At 42.3% G+C, this 12,758-nt stretch overlaps 1 protein-coding gene across 1 annotated transcript in view; it reads right to left on the bottom strand.

Moving 5' to 3' along the window:
• LOC137367163 (cyclic nucleotide-binding domain-containing protein 2-like) overlaps positions 1–12,758 on the bottom strand; it is a 172,996-nt gene that overhangs the window by 63,088 nt on the left and 97,150 nt on the right. Inside the window, exon 14 of the mRNA XM_068028624.1 lies at positions 5,128–5,134. Coding sequence (XP_067884725.1) covers positions 5,128–5,134 — 7 coding nt within the window. The remainder of the gene's footprint in view (positions 1–5,127; positions 5,135–12,758) is intronic.

Raw genomic sequence — 12,758 nt, 5'->3', positions numbered from 1 at the left:
CAGTGTGGGATCAAAAATAATAAATCAAACCTGACACTGAGCATAGTTAACAAATTCTCCACGTTAAAATTTAGATTGAACTGTAGTAACACTCGCAAACTCTTATATAGTTTTGTTAAGTTTATTCTTTCTTGGTAATGTACTGTGTACCAACTTGAGATTCTGAGCAAATTCTATGGCCAAACATATTCTTAATTAACAGATGATAGTGTTCAATAGAGTCAAGTTAACAAATTCCCTTTATTGGAACAGGGAGATAATAGACAGAATGGTTGAGAATATATGAGTTTATTATCTATTGTCCAAGGATCCTATTCTTTCTAAGTTTCATTCTGTTCTATTTGCTTTCATCGTTCAATGAAAGATTTCCCAACCCATTCTTCATGACACAGATAAAATCATTCTCATTTTATAATAAAATGAGACCAGTTTAATCTATATAAAATAGCATAATTAGGAACTCTCTTATTTTGATTGATGTGCCTCAGTCAGGGCTGGATATTGTTAATGGATAGTTGCAGAACTTGCGAGAAAGGACAAGTCATTTTTCATTCTGCCACCTAATGAATTTGGGTTTCTGTCACTGCAGGAAAAGATACATTCCAGTTTGTAGGGGACACAAGATCTGCTTCCAGAAGTGGTTTGTGATATTGAACGCGAGGAATCTGTGTGACATAAAACTGCAAATCCTAAGATTTGCCCTAAATTACTTTTCAGAAATGTCACAACCAATGTGTGAGCCATTTCGAGGACAGGCTGGCTTCCCTGAAAGGGCACGGGATTCTTCGGGAAAAAGAAGAGGTTGCTCTATGGACCTTTCATGGGGGAACTCAGGAAATCTTCCAATTTTCCATCACCACTAACCAAAGTTACCTGTGCAATTTTAAAACATGGGCAATAGGTTTCTGGAAAGAAAACTACTAGGAGCAACTCGTGTTGGAATATTTAAGGTGGGATTGGATAGCTATTTGGCAGAGAAGGTGGTTCAGGATTATTGAAGAGATAGAGTAATGTGTGCCATTTTCTGAACTTTGGCATCAGCCAGATGACCACAGTGGTCTTATACTCTATGCTACCTGACAGATGGCTGTGTTCATGTCTGTAGTTGTGGGCTGTGTAATTGATAACAATCCCTTTTGCGTGACAAACAGGGTGGCCTGATGACAATTGCTGTAAGAGTCACATTACCTCAAGTAATACACACTGAAAAGTGTTCTTTTATACTGCCCACATTTAAAATACTCTTAAAAACAAATTGAAAAGCACCCTTTGCAGCAGCTTCAGTTGTATTGATATGGCTGGCAAGCAAAATGACGCTGGAACCATTAATATTAGCCTGCATCACCAATTCTGATGAAGGGGCTCAATTCAAAATGTAAGCCTGTCTTTTCTGTTTTTAGACATTGGCGGGTCTGTTCTTTATTTCCACCATACATGCTTTTTTTATTAGTGTTGATGCCATAGATGTGGTATGAAGATAGCATCACATTTCCACATGGATCTTGCTCAAAAGGCAACACAAAGAAAGTTTACTTACTATATATGGCAAAACATGACAATACCAAATGATATTCTGGTAGATGTAACCAGGCTATAGTGGAAGATATAACTCCTCAGATAATGAAGCCGTCTGTGCCCATATACAGCAAGACCTGGACAACATTCAGGCTTGGGCTGTTAAGTAGCATGTAACATTCACAGCACTCAAGTGCCAGGTAATTACTATCTCCAACAAGAGAGAGTTTTCTCCCCTTGATATTCAACGGCAATACAATCATTGAATCACCCACTAGCAACATCCTAGGGGTTACCATTGACCAAACACCTAACTGGACCAGCCACATAAATACTGTGACGACAAGAGCAGGTCAGAGGCTGGGAATTCTGCAGTAAGTAACTCACCTCCGGACCCTCCAAAGCCTTGGCATCATCTACAAGGCACAAGTCTGGAGTGTGATGGAATACTCTCCACTTGCCTGGATGGGTGCAGCTCCAACAACACTCAAGAAGCTCAACACCATCCAAGACAAAGCAGCCCATTTGATTGACACCCCATCCACTACTTGAAACATTCACTCCCTCCACCGTCGGTGCACAGTAACTGCAGATTGTACCATCCACAATTTATTTTATTATTTCATGGGATGTGAGCATTGCTGGCAAGGCCAGCATTTGTTGCCCACTCCTAATTGCCCTTGAGACGGTGGTGGTGAGCCACCTTCTTGAACCGATGCAGTCCATCTGGTACACCCACAGTGCTGTTAGGAAGGGAGTTCCAGGATTTTGACCCAGACACAGTGAAGGAACAGCGATATAGTTCCAAGTCATGATGGTGTGTGACTTGGAGGGGAACTTGCAGGTGTTGATGTTCCCATCCGTTTGCTGCCCTTGTCCTTCTAAGTGGTAAGGTCATGGGTTTGGAAGGTGCTGTTGAAGAAACACTGCACCAAGGCTTTTTTCATAGCACCTTCCAAACACGTGCCCACTACAGTCTAGAAGGACAAGGGCAGCAGGCACATGGGAACATCACCATCTGCAAGTTGCCTCCAAGTCACACACCATCCTAACTTCATTGCTATTGGGTCAAAATCCTGGAACTCCCTACCTATCGGCACTGTTGGAGTACCTTCAGTGAGGTGGGGATACTAGAAAAGCTCCAATAGTTCTCCTTAGAGCAATGAAGGTTAATGGGAGATTTAATAGCAGTGTTCAAAGTTATGAGCAGTTTTAATTGAGTAGATAGGGGAAACATTTTTGCACTAGCAGGAGGGTCAGCAACCAGAGGACACAAATTTAAGATAACTGGCAAAATAGCTGGGGTGGGGGTTGGTGTGGCAGGGGTGGGGAATAGCAGGGAAGTGGCGGTATGGTCATAATGAGGCAACATTTTTTCACTCAGCGAGTTCTTATGATTTGGAATGCATTGCCTGAAAGGGTGGTGGACATGTTTTCAGTAGTAACTTTAAAAGGCAGTAGATATATTGTTCAGATGGAAAAATTTGAAGGGCAATGGGAAAAGGTTGTGGGATTATTTGGCTAGCGCCTTCAAAGAGCTGACACAGGCAAAATGGGTCAAATGGCCTCTTTCTGTGCCATGGTTCAATGGGTGGAATTTTCCCAGGAAAAGGCAGGCAGGTTTGGGTGTGTGCGGGGAGTTAAATCCCTGAAAAATGACGTCGGGTCAGGATGCCATCATCATCCAGCCCTCTTCTGGTTTCACTGGGGCGGGATTGAAGGTAAACAGGGAATCCCCATGCAGCTGTCGGGTAAGTAATTAAAATATTCAAAAAGCTCATTAAGCATGGTTTTAACACTCAATTCTGGAAAGAACAGCCAAGGCACCTCTTTCCCAGCTTGTCAGCAACTCGCCAGGGTCACTGAGGGCAGTGCACAGTGGGGAGAGCCTCTTCAGTGAAGTTGGCAAGCTGGGAAGTGTGATGAAAACCACACCTGCCAAAATGAGACATATTAATTTTGTCATATGGAACATTAATTTTGAACTGTTACTAGACTTGAAATAACTTATTTTAAAAGACCTCAATAGTGGCTGAAAACATGGCTGCACATTTGCCTTTAAAAAGACAGTTGCATGAAGAAGATAATGGGAGTGCCTCCCTGATTCACTCAGCCAGATGAATGTGTAATAAGCAGAATTCCACCCTCCACCGCCCCCCACTCCCCCACTGAGAATGTCTGGTAAATATGAAAGAGTCCACAAATCTCGCAGGGAGGCCATTTCACCAAGGGAACTAGTTACATGACTAACCTGCTGGCCCAGGTTATTTTTGAATTGTGCCTGGCTCAGAAAAGTTGGGAAGGAGACTGCAAGTGAACTGCAAGAGGACAACATCTCTCTGTCTCTCTCTCTCTCTCATGCAAAGTTCCAGGGACCCACGGAAGTATCTAAGTCTCAAGACAGAAGACCAGCGAAATAAGTTTGAAAGTGTGCACTGAGCTCCAATGGGAACTGCAAGAGTTAACTTCAATCAAAGACTTTACATCAAATCCAAAACCAGTATTTGAACTCCAGCTATTGCTTCAAACCTTTCCCCTTTGATTCTTTCTCCTTTTCTGTCTCTATTCGCATGTATGTTTATCATGTATGCATGTTAGCGTGGTCATGTTACATATTTTTTATAGTTTTAACTGAATTAGAGTTTTAAGGTTAATAAATGTACACCTTTATTGTTTAAATCTACGAAACCCTGTCTGGTTGATTTCTTTGCCATTACAATTAGAGAGCAGTGAGGGGTAAGCTAAAACACGGTGTTTTTTAAAATTAAACCCTGTTACGGCCAAACCAGGAGAAGGCTGAGAGGGGACCCCTAGACCCCATCCTCACCTGGCCATAACAAAAGGCTTTGCTCAGTGAATTGACAGTGCTATCAAGTACCACTTACTCAGCAATAACTTGCTCACCGATGCTCAGTTTGGGTTCAGCCAGGGACCGTGGGCTCCAGACCTCAGTACAGCCTTGGTCCAAACATAGACAAAAGAGCTGAATTCCAGAGGTGAGGTGTGAGTGACTGCCCTTGACATCAGGGCAGCATTTGACCGAGTATGTCATCAGGGAGCTTAACAAAATTGAAATCAGGGAGAAACTCTCCACTGGTTGGAATCATGCCTGGCACAAAGGAAGATGGCTGTGGTTATAGGGGGCCAATACCTCAGCTCCAGGACATCACTGTAGGTGTTCCTCAGGGTAGTGTCCTAGACCCAACTATCTTCAGCTGCTTCCCTCCATCATAAGGTCAGAAGTGGGGATGTTCGCTGATGATTACACAGTGTTCAGTACCATTCACGACTCCTCAGAATCTGAAGCAGTCCATGCCCGCATGCAGCAAGAACTGGACAGTATTCAGGCTTAGCCTGATAACTGGCAAGTAACAAGTGCCAGCCAATGACCATCTCCAAAAGGAGAGAATCTAACCATTTCTACTTGACGTTCAACAGCATGACTATTGTTGAGTTCTCCACCATCAACATCCTGTGGGTTACCATTGACTAGAAACTTAACTGGACCAAGCAGATAAATAATGTGGCTACCTTGACCAGAATGTTCTCAGTCCATCTATGAAGGAGGCATTTCTGGATCTGGTAATGGGGAGTGAGGCGAGCCAAGTGAACCAGGTGTCTGTGGGTGAACACTTGGGTAAGAGTGATCATTGTATCATAAGGTTTAGCAATGGAGAAAAGGAACAATCCAAGATAGAACTTCTAAATTGGAAGAGGGCTAACTTCAATGGGATGAGAGGGGATCCAGCCAGAGTAAAATGGAACCAAAGATTGACAGGAAAAACTGGAACAGAACAATAAGTGATATTTAAGGAGGAGATGTTTCCGGTACAAGCTAGGTACGTTCCAACAAGGGTGAAAGATAAGGGAACGAAAGCCAGGGCTCCTTGGATGACGAGGGAGATAGAAATTATGATGAAACAAAAAGAGATCATGTAGGGTGCATGTCAGGTGACTTCTTTGAGAGAGAGAACCGGGCCAGCGGATTAGAGAGTGACAAACATGACACCCTTATTCAAGAAAGTGTGTAAGGACAGTCCTAGCAACCACAGGCCAGTTAGTTTAATATCAATGGTGGGTAAGGTTGTGGACAAAATAATCAGGCAAATAATCAACAGGCACTTATATGCATATGAATATTCGAATTAGGAGCAGGAGTAGGCCACTCGGCCCCTCAAGCTTGCTCTGCCATTCAACAAGATTATGGTTTATCTGATTGTAACCTCAACTCTACATTCCCGCATATCCCCAATAACCTTTCACTCCCTTGCTTATCAAGAATCTATCGACCTCTGCCTTAAAAATATTCAAAGGCATTGCTTCCACCGCTTTTTGAGGAAGAGAGTTCCAAAGACTCACGATCCTCGGAGAGAAAATATTTCTCCTCAACTCTGTCTTAAATGGGTGACCCCTTATTTTGAAACAGTGACCCCCTAGTTGTAGATTCTCCCACAAGAGGAAACATCCTTTCCACGTCCACCCTGTCAAGACCCATCAGGATCTTATATTTTCATAAGAACATAAGAAATAGGAACAGGAGTAGGCCATTCAGCCCCTCAAGCCTGCCCCACCATCCAATAAGACCATGGCTGATCCGACCCAGTCCTCAACTCCTCTTTCGGGCCTGCTCTGCCTAACCCTCAACTCCCCAAGATTTCAAAAATCTATCTACCTCCTCCTTAAATACATTTAGTGACCTAGCCTCCACAACTCTCTGAGGTAGAGAATTCCGGAGATTCACCACCCTCTGAGAGAAGAAATTCCTTCGCATCTCAGTTTTAAATGTGTGCCCCCTTATCCTGTAATTATGTCCCCTAGTTTGAGATTCCCCTACTAGTGGAAACATCTTCTCAACGTCTACCCTGTCGAGCCCCCTTAAAATCTTACATGTTTCTATAAGATCACTTCTCATTCTTCTAAACTCCAATGAACCTCTTTAGCTGCTCTTGATAAGACAGCCCCTTCATCCCAGCAATCAGCCTATTGAACCTTTTCTGAACTGCCTCCAATGCTAGTATATCCTTCTTCAAATACGGGGACCAAAACTGTATGCAGTACTCCAGGTGTGGCCTCACCAACACCTTGTACAGTTGTAACAGGACTTCCCTATTTTTAAACTCTAACCCCCTCACAATAAAGGTCAAAATTCCATTCGCCTTCCTAATTACTTGCTGAACCTGCATGCTAACCTTTTGTGTTTCATGCACAAGAACACCAAGATCCCTCTGTACTGCAGTATTTTGTAGTCTTTCTCCATCTAAATAATAATCTGGCTTTTTATTCTTCGTGCCAAAGTGGATTACCTCACACTTTCCCACATTAAACACCATCTGCCAAATTTTTTCCCACTCACTTAACCTATCTATATCCCTTTGCAGATTCTTTGTGTCCTCATCACAACATGCCTTCCCACCTATTTTTGTATCGTCAGCAAATTTAGATATACTACACTCTGTCCCTTCCTCTAAGTCATTAATGTAGATAGTAAATAGCTGAGGCCCTAGGACCGATCCTTGTGGCACCCCGTTAGTTACGGCTTTCCAACCTGAAAAAGGCCCATTGATCCCGACTCTGCCTTCTGTGTGTTAGCCAATCGTCAATCCATGCCAACACATTACCCCCAATACCCTGAGCTCTTATTTTGTGCAATAACCTTTTATGTGGCACCTGATCGAACGCCTTCTGAAAATCCAAACACACAACATCTACTGATTCCCCTTTATCCACTCTGCTTGTTATATCCTCAAAGAACTGTAACAAATTTGTCAAACATGATTTCCCTTTCATAAAACCATGTTGACTCTGTTTGATTGCATTATGTTTTTCTAAATGTCCTGCTATTTCTTCCTTAATAATCAACTTAAGCATTTTCCCAATGACTGATGTTAAGCTAACTGGTCTGTAGTTTCCTGCTTTCTGTCTCCCTCCTTTCTTGAATAGGGGTGTCACATTCGCAGTTTTCCAATCCACTACCAGCATCCAGTGAGTTTTGGTATATTGTGACCAATGTCTCCACTATATCTGCAGCCACTTCTTTTAAAACCCTTGGGTGCAGGCCATTAGGTCTTGGCGACTTGTTTGCCTTTAGTCCCATCAGTTTGTCCAGCAACTTTTCCCTCATGATAGAGATTGTTACAAGTTCCTCCCTCCTATTTACACCTTGTTCATCTATTATTGTTGGGATGTTTATAGTGTCCTCCACCGTGAAGACTGATGCAAAATATTGGTTTAAATTATCTCCCATTTCCCTGTTCCCTGTTATTAATTCCCCATTCTCATCCTCCAAGGGCCCCACACTTACTTTAGCTATTCTATTCCTTTTAATATACCCATAGAAGCTCTTACTGTTCATTTTTATATTTCTTGCCAATTTACTCTCATAATCAATTTTCTCCCTCTTTATTAGTTTTTTAGTCATCCGCTGCTGGTTTCTAAAAACTTCCCAATCCTCTGGCCTACCATTCATTTTCGCCACATTGTACGCCTTTGCTTTTGATTTGATACTCTCCTTAACTTCCTTTGTTATCCACAGTGGTTCATCATTCTCTTTGAGTCCTTCCTTCTGACTGGAATAAATGTTTGTTGAGTGTTATGAAATATCTGCTTAAAAGTCTGCCACTTCTCATCTACCAACTTCTCCTGTAGTCTGTATCTTCCCAGCCCGCTTTAGACAACGCTTTCTTCATACCTCTGTAATTGACTTTGTTTAATTTGAAGACACTGGTTTCAGACCCGAGTTGCTCGCCCTCAAACTGAATTTGAAACGCTGCCATATTATGATCGCTTCCACCTCGAGGATCCTTAACTATGAGATCTCTTATTAATCCTACCTCATTACACAATACCAAATTTAAAATAGCCTGTTCCCTGGTAGGTTCTGCAACATATTGCTCGTCTTCCGTGCTACCCTTGCCAATTTGATTTGTCCAGCCTATATGCAGATTAAAATCACCCATGACAATTGCAGTGCCCTTCTTACACGCCTCCATTATTTCCTGATTAATATCTTGTCCTACAGAGAGGCAACTCTTCGGGGGCCTATAGACCGCTCCCACCCGTGATTTCTTTCCCTTGCTATTCCTTATTTCCACCCAAACTGATTCTACATCACGATCTATTACACCTAAATCATTACTCACAACTGCACTGATCCCTTCCTTTAATAGCAAAGCTACCCCACCTCCTTTTCCTTTCTGCCTATTTTTCCGGAATGTTGAATATCCTTGAACATTTAGATTCCAGTCCTGGTCATCCTGCAACCACATCTCAGTCATTTGTTTCTATCTGTGCCGTCAGCTCATCCATCTTGTTACAAATGCTACGTCAATTCAGATAAAGAGCCTTCAGCTTTGAATGTTTACTATTTTTACCTACTCTGGTTCTAATTTCTGCTGTACTCTTGTGCTTGTATTCTCTGTCCCTTCCTGTCACTCTCTGATTAATGTATGTTCCCTCACTGCCCTGCACCTCTGCTCTCTCGTTACTTTTCGACTTTTTAAACTTCCCTTCAATTGAACCCATCCCCCTACTATTTAGTTTAAAGCCTTATCTACAATTCTAGTTATATGATTCGCCAGGACACTGGTCCCAGCATGGTTCAAGTGAAGCCCATCCTAACGGAACAGCTCTCTCTTTCCCCAGTACTGGTACCGGTGTCCCATGAATTAGAACCCATTTCTCCCACACCAATCAAGTTGCTTCTTACTCTTCTAAGCTTCAGCAGATACAAACCTAGCCTGTTCAACCTTTCCTCATAAGACAACCCGCCCATTCCAGGTATTAGTCTAATAAACCTTCTCTGAACTGCTTCCAACATATTTCCTTAAATAAGGAGAACAATACTGTACACAGTACTCCAGATGTGGTCTAATCAATGCCCTGTATAACTGAAGAATAAGTTCCCTACTTTTGTAATCAATTTCCCACACAATAAACAATAACATTCTATTAGCTTTCCTAATTAGTTGCTATACCTGCATACTAATCTTTTACAATTCATGCACTAGGACACCCAGATCCCTCTGCATCTCAGAGCTCTGCAATCTCTCAGCATTTAGATAATGTGCTTCTTTTTTATTGTTCCTGCCAAAATGGACAATTTCACATTTTCCCACATTATACTCCATTTGCCAGATCTTTGCCCACTCATTTAACTCCTGTGTCCTCTTCACAACTTACTTTCCTACCTATCATTGTGTCATCAGCAAATTTAGCAACTATACCTTCGGTTCCCTTCATCCAGGTCATTTATATAAGTTGTAAAAAGTTGAGGCACCAGCACTGATCCCTGTGGCACACCACTCGTTACATCTTGCCATCTAGAAAATGACGCATTTATGCCTATTCTCGGTTTCCTGTTAGCTAGCCAATCTTCTATCCATGCTAATATGTTACCCCCTGGAGCATATGCTTTTATTTTCCACAATAACCTTTGATGTGGCACCTTATCAAATGCCTTCTGGAGATCCAAGTACAGTATATCCACCGGTTCCTCTTTATCCACAGCACATGTAATTCCCTCAAAGAACTCCAATAAATTGGTTTCACAAAACCATGCTGACTCTGCCTGATTACCTTGAATTTTTCTAAGTGCCCTGCTTTAACATGTTTAATAACAGCTTCTAACATTTTCCCTTTGACAGATGTTAAGTTAACTGGCCTGTAGTTTCCTGTTTTCTGTCTCCCTCCCTTTTTGAATAAATAAGTTACATTCCCTATTTTCCAATCCAATAGAACCTTCCCCGAATCTAGAGAATTTTGGAAAATTAAAACCAATGCATCAACTATCTCACTAGCCATTCTTTTAAGACCCTAGGATGAAGTCATTAGGAACTGGGGACTTGTCATCCACAGCTCCAACAATTTACTCTGTACCACTTCCCTGGTGATTGTAATTTTCTTGAGTTCCTGTTTCCCTTCCATTCCCTGATTTACTGCTATTTCTGGGATGTTACTTGTATCCTCTATAGTGAAGAACAATTCAAAATACCTGCTCAGGTCATCTGCCATCTCCTTATTTTCCATTACTAATTTCCCAGTCTCAATTTCTTTGGGTCAATGCTCACTTTGTTAACTCTTTTAAAATATCTATAGAAACTGTTACTATCCGTTTTTATTTTTCTAGCTAGCTTTCTTTCAGATGCTAAAGAGTAGGTCAGAAGCTGGGAAATCTGTGGCAAGTAAAATTCCCTATCTTACCAATGCCTGTCCACCATCTACAAGGCACAAGTCAGGAGTGTGATGGAATACTCTCCACTTGCCTGGATGGGTGCAGCTCCAACAACACTCAAGAAGCTCAAAACCATCCAGAACAAAGCAGCTCGCTTGATTGGCACCCCATCCACCACCTATTGATGCACAGTGGCAGCAGTGTGTACCATATACAAGATGCACTGCAGCAACTCACCAAGGCTCCTTCGACATTCCAAACCCGCGACCTCTACCACCTAGAAGGATAAGGGCAGTAAATGTATGGGAACACCACCACTTCCAAGTTCCCCTCCAAGCCACACACTATCCTCAGTTGGAACTACATCGCCATTCCTTCACTGCTGCTGGCTCAAAATCCTGGAACGCCCTTCTTAATAGCACTGTGGGTGTACCTACAGCACAAGGACTGCAGCAGTTCAAGAAAGCAGCTCACCGTCACTTTCTCAAGGGCAATTAGGGATGGGCAATAAATGCTGGCCTAGCCAGTGATGCCCACATCCCCTGAACAAATAAATAAAAATAAAATTCCCTCCTAATTAATCTTTTGGTCATTCTTTGCTGTTTTTTATATTCTGTCCAATCTTCTGACCAGCCAGCCATCTTTGCGCAATTATATGCTTTTTCTTTAAGTTTGATACTATCTTTAACTTTTTTAGTTAACCATGGATGGTGGGTCTTCCCCTTGGAATTTTTCTTTCTTGTTGGAATGTATCTATTTTTGTATTCTGAAATATCCCCTTAAATGTCTGCCACTGCATCTTTATTGACATATCCCTTAATTTGCCAGTTCAGTTTAGCTAACTCTCCTTTCATGCCCTCATAATTGCCCTTATTTACGTTCAAAATACTAGTCTTAGAGCCACTCTTTTCTTCCACAAACTGAATGTAAAATTCAATCATATTACGATCACTGCTGCCTAGGGGCGGGCTCCTTCACTATGAGGTCATTAATTAATCCTAACGTTTTGCACAATACCAGGTCTAGTATAGCCTACTCTCTGGTTGGCTCCAGAATGTGCTGTTCTAAGAAACTATCCCGAAAACATTCTATGAACTCATCATCAAGGCTACATTTACCCAACTGATTTTTCCAGTCTATATGTAGATTTAAATCCCCCATGATTATTGCGTACCTTTCTGACAAGTTCCCATTATTTCTTCCTTTATACCCCATCCTACCGTGTGACTACTGTTAGGGGGCCTGTACACCACTTCCACAAGTGACTTCTTCCCTTTATCATTTTTCATCTCAACCCAAACCACTTCTTCATCCTGGTTTCCTGAACTTAGGACATCCCTCTCTATTGTACTAATACCATCATTAATTAACAGAGCCACCCCTCCAACTTTTCCTAGCCTCCTGTCCTTCTTAAATGTCATGTACCCTTCAATATTCAGATCCCAATCTATGTCATCTTGCAGCCATGTCTCTGTAATGGCGATCAGATCATACCTATTTATTTCACTGAGCTATCAGTTCATCTGTTTTGTTTCGAATGCTATGTGCATTCAGACACAGAGCCTTTAGTTTTGTCCTTGTATTATTTTTGCTGCAGAGAACAGTGTCAATCCCCCTCACTATACTGTCCTCTACTACCACTACTTTCCTTTTTGCTCCCCCCGCTTGAATAGCTTCCTGTGTCATGGTGTCATAGCCAGTTTGCTCATCCATCCTGCAGGCCTCGCTTTCGTCCGCACATATTGCAAGCACCCCAAACCTGTTTGGCAATTGCAAAGTCTGAGTCTCCTCCACTACTGTCTGCTCGGTCCCTTTACCTGCCTCACCCATGGTCACACCCTCCTGTCCCTCACTGTTGACCAAACAGATGACCCTATAAGGGGTGTGACCATCTTCTGGTACAAAGTGTCCAGGTATCTCTACCCCTTTCTGATGTTGCGCAGTGTCTGTAGTTCGGCGTCCAGATCAATAATCCTGATCCATAACTCCTCCAGTTGCTTACACTTTCTGCAGACGTGTTTGTCCTGGATCGCCTTGGTGTCCAGGAGATCCCACGTTCCACAACTGCAACACA

The sequence above is a fragment of the Heterodontus francisci genome, chromosome 1, assembly GCF_036365525.1.
Source record: "Heterodontus francisci isolate sHetFra1 chromosome 1, sHetFra1.hap1, whole genome shotgun sequence".
NCBI classification, from domain to species: Eukaryota; Metazoa; Chordata; class Chondrichthyes; order Heterodontiformes; family Heterodontidae; genus Heterodontus; species Heterodontus francisci.
This window is presented reverse-complemented; position numbering and strand designations above follow the sequence as displayed.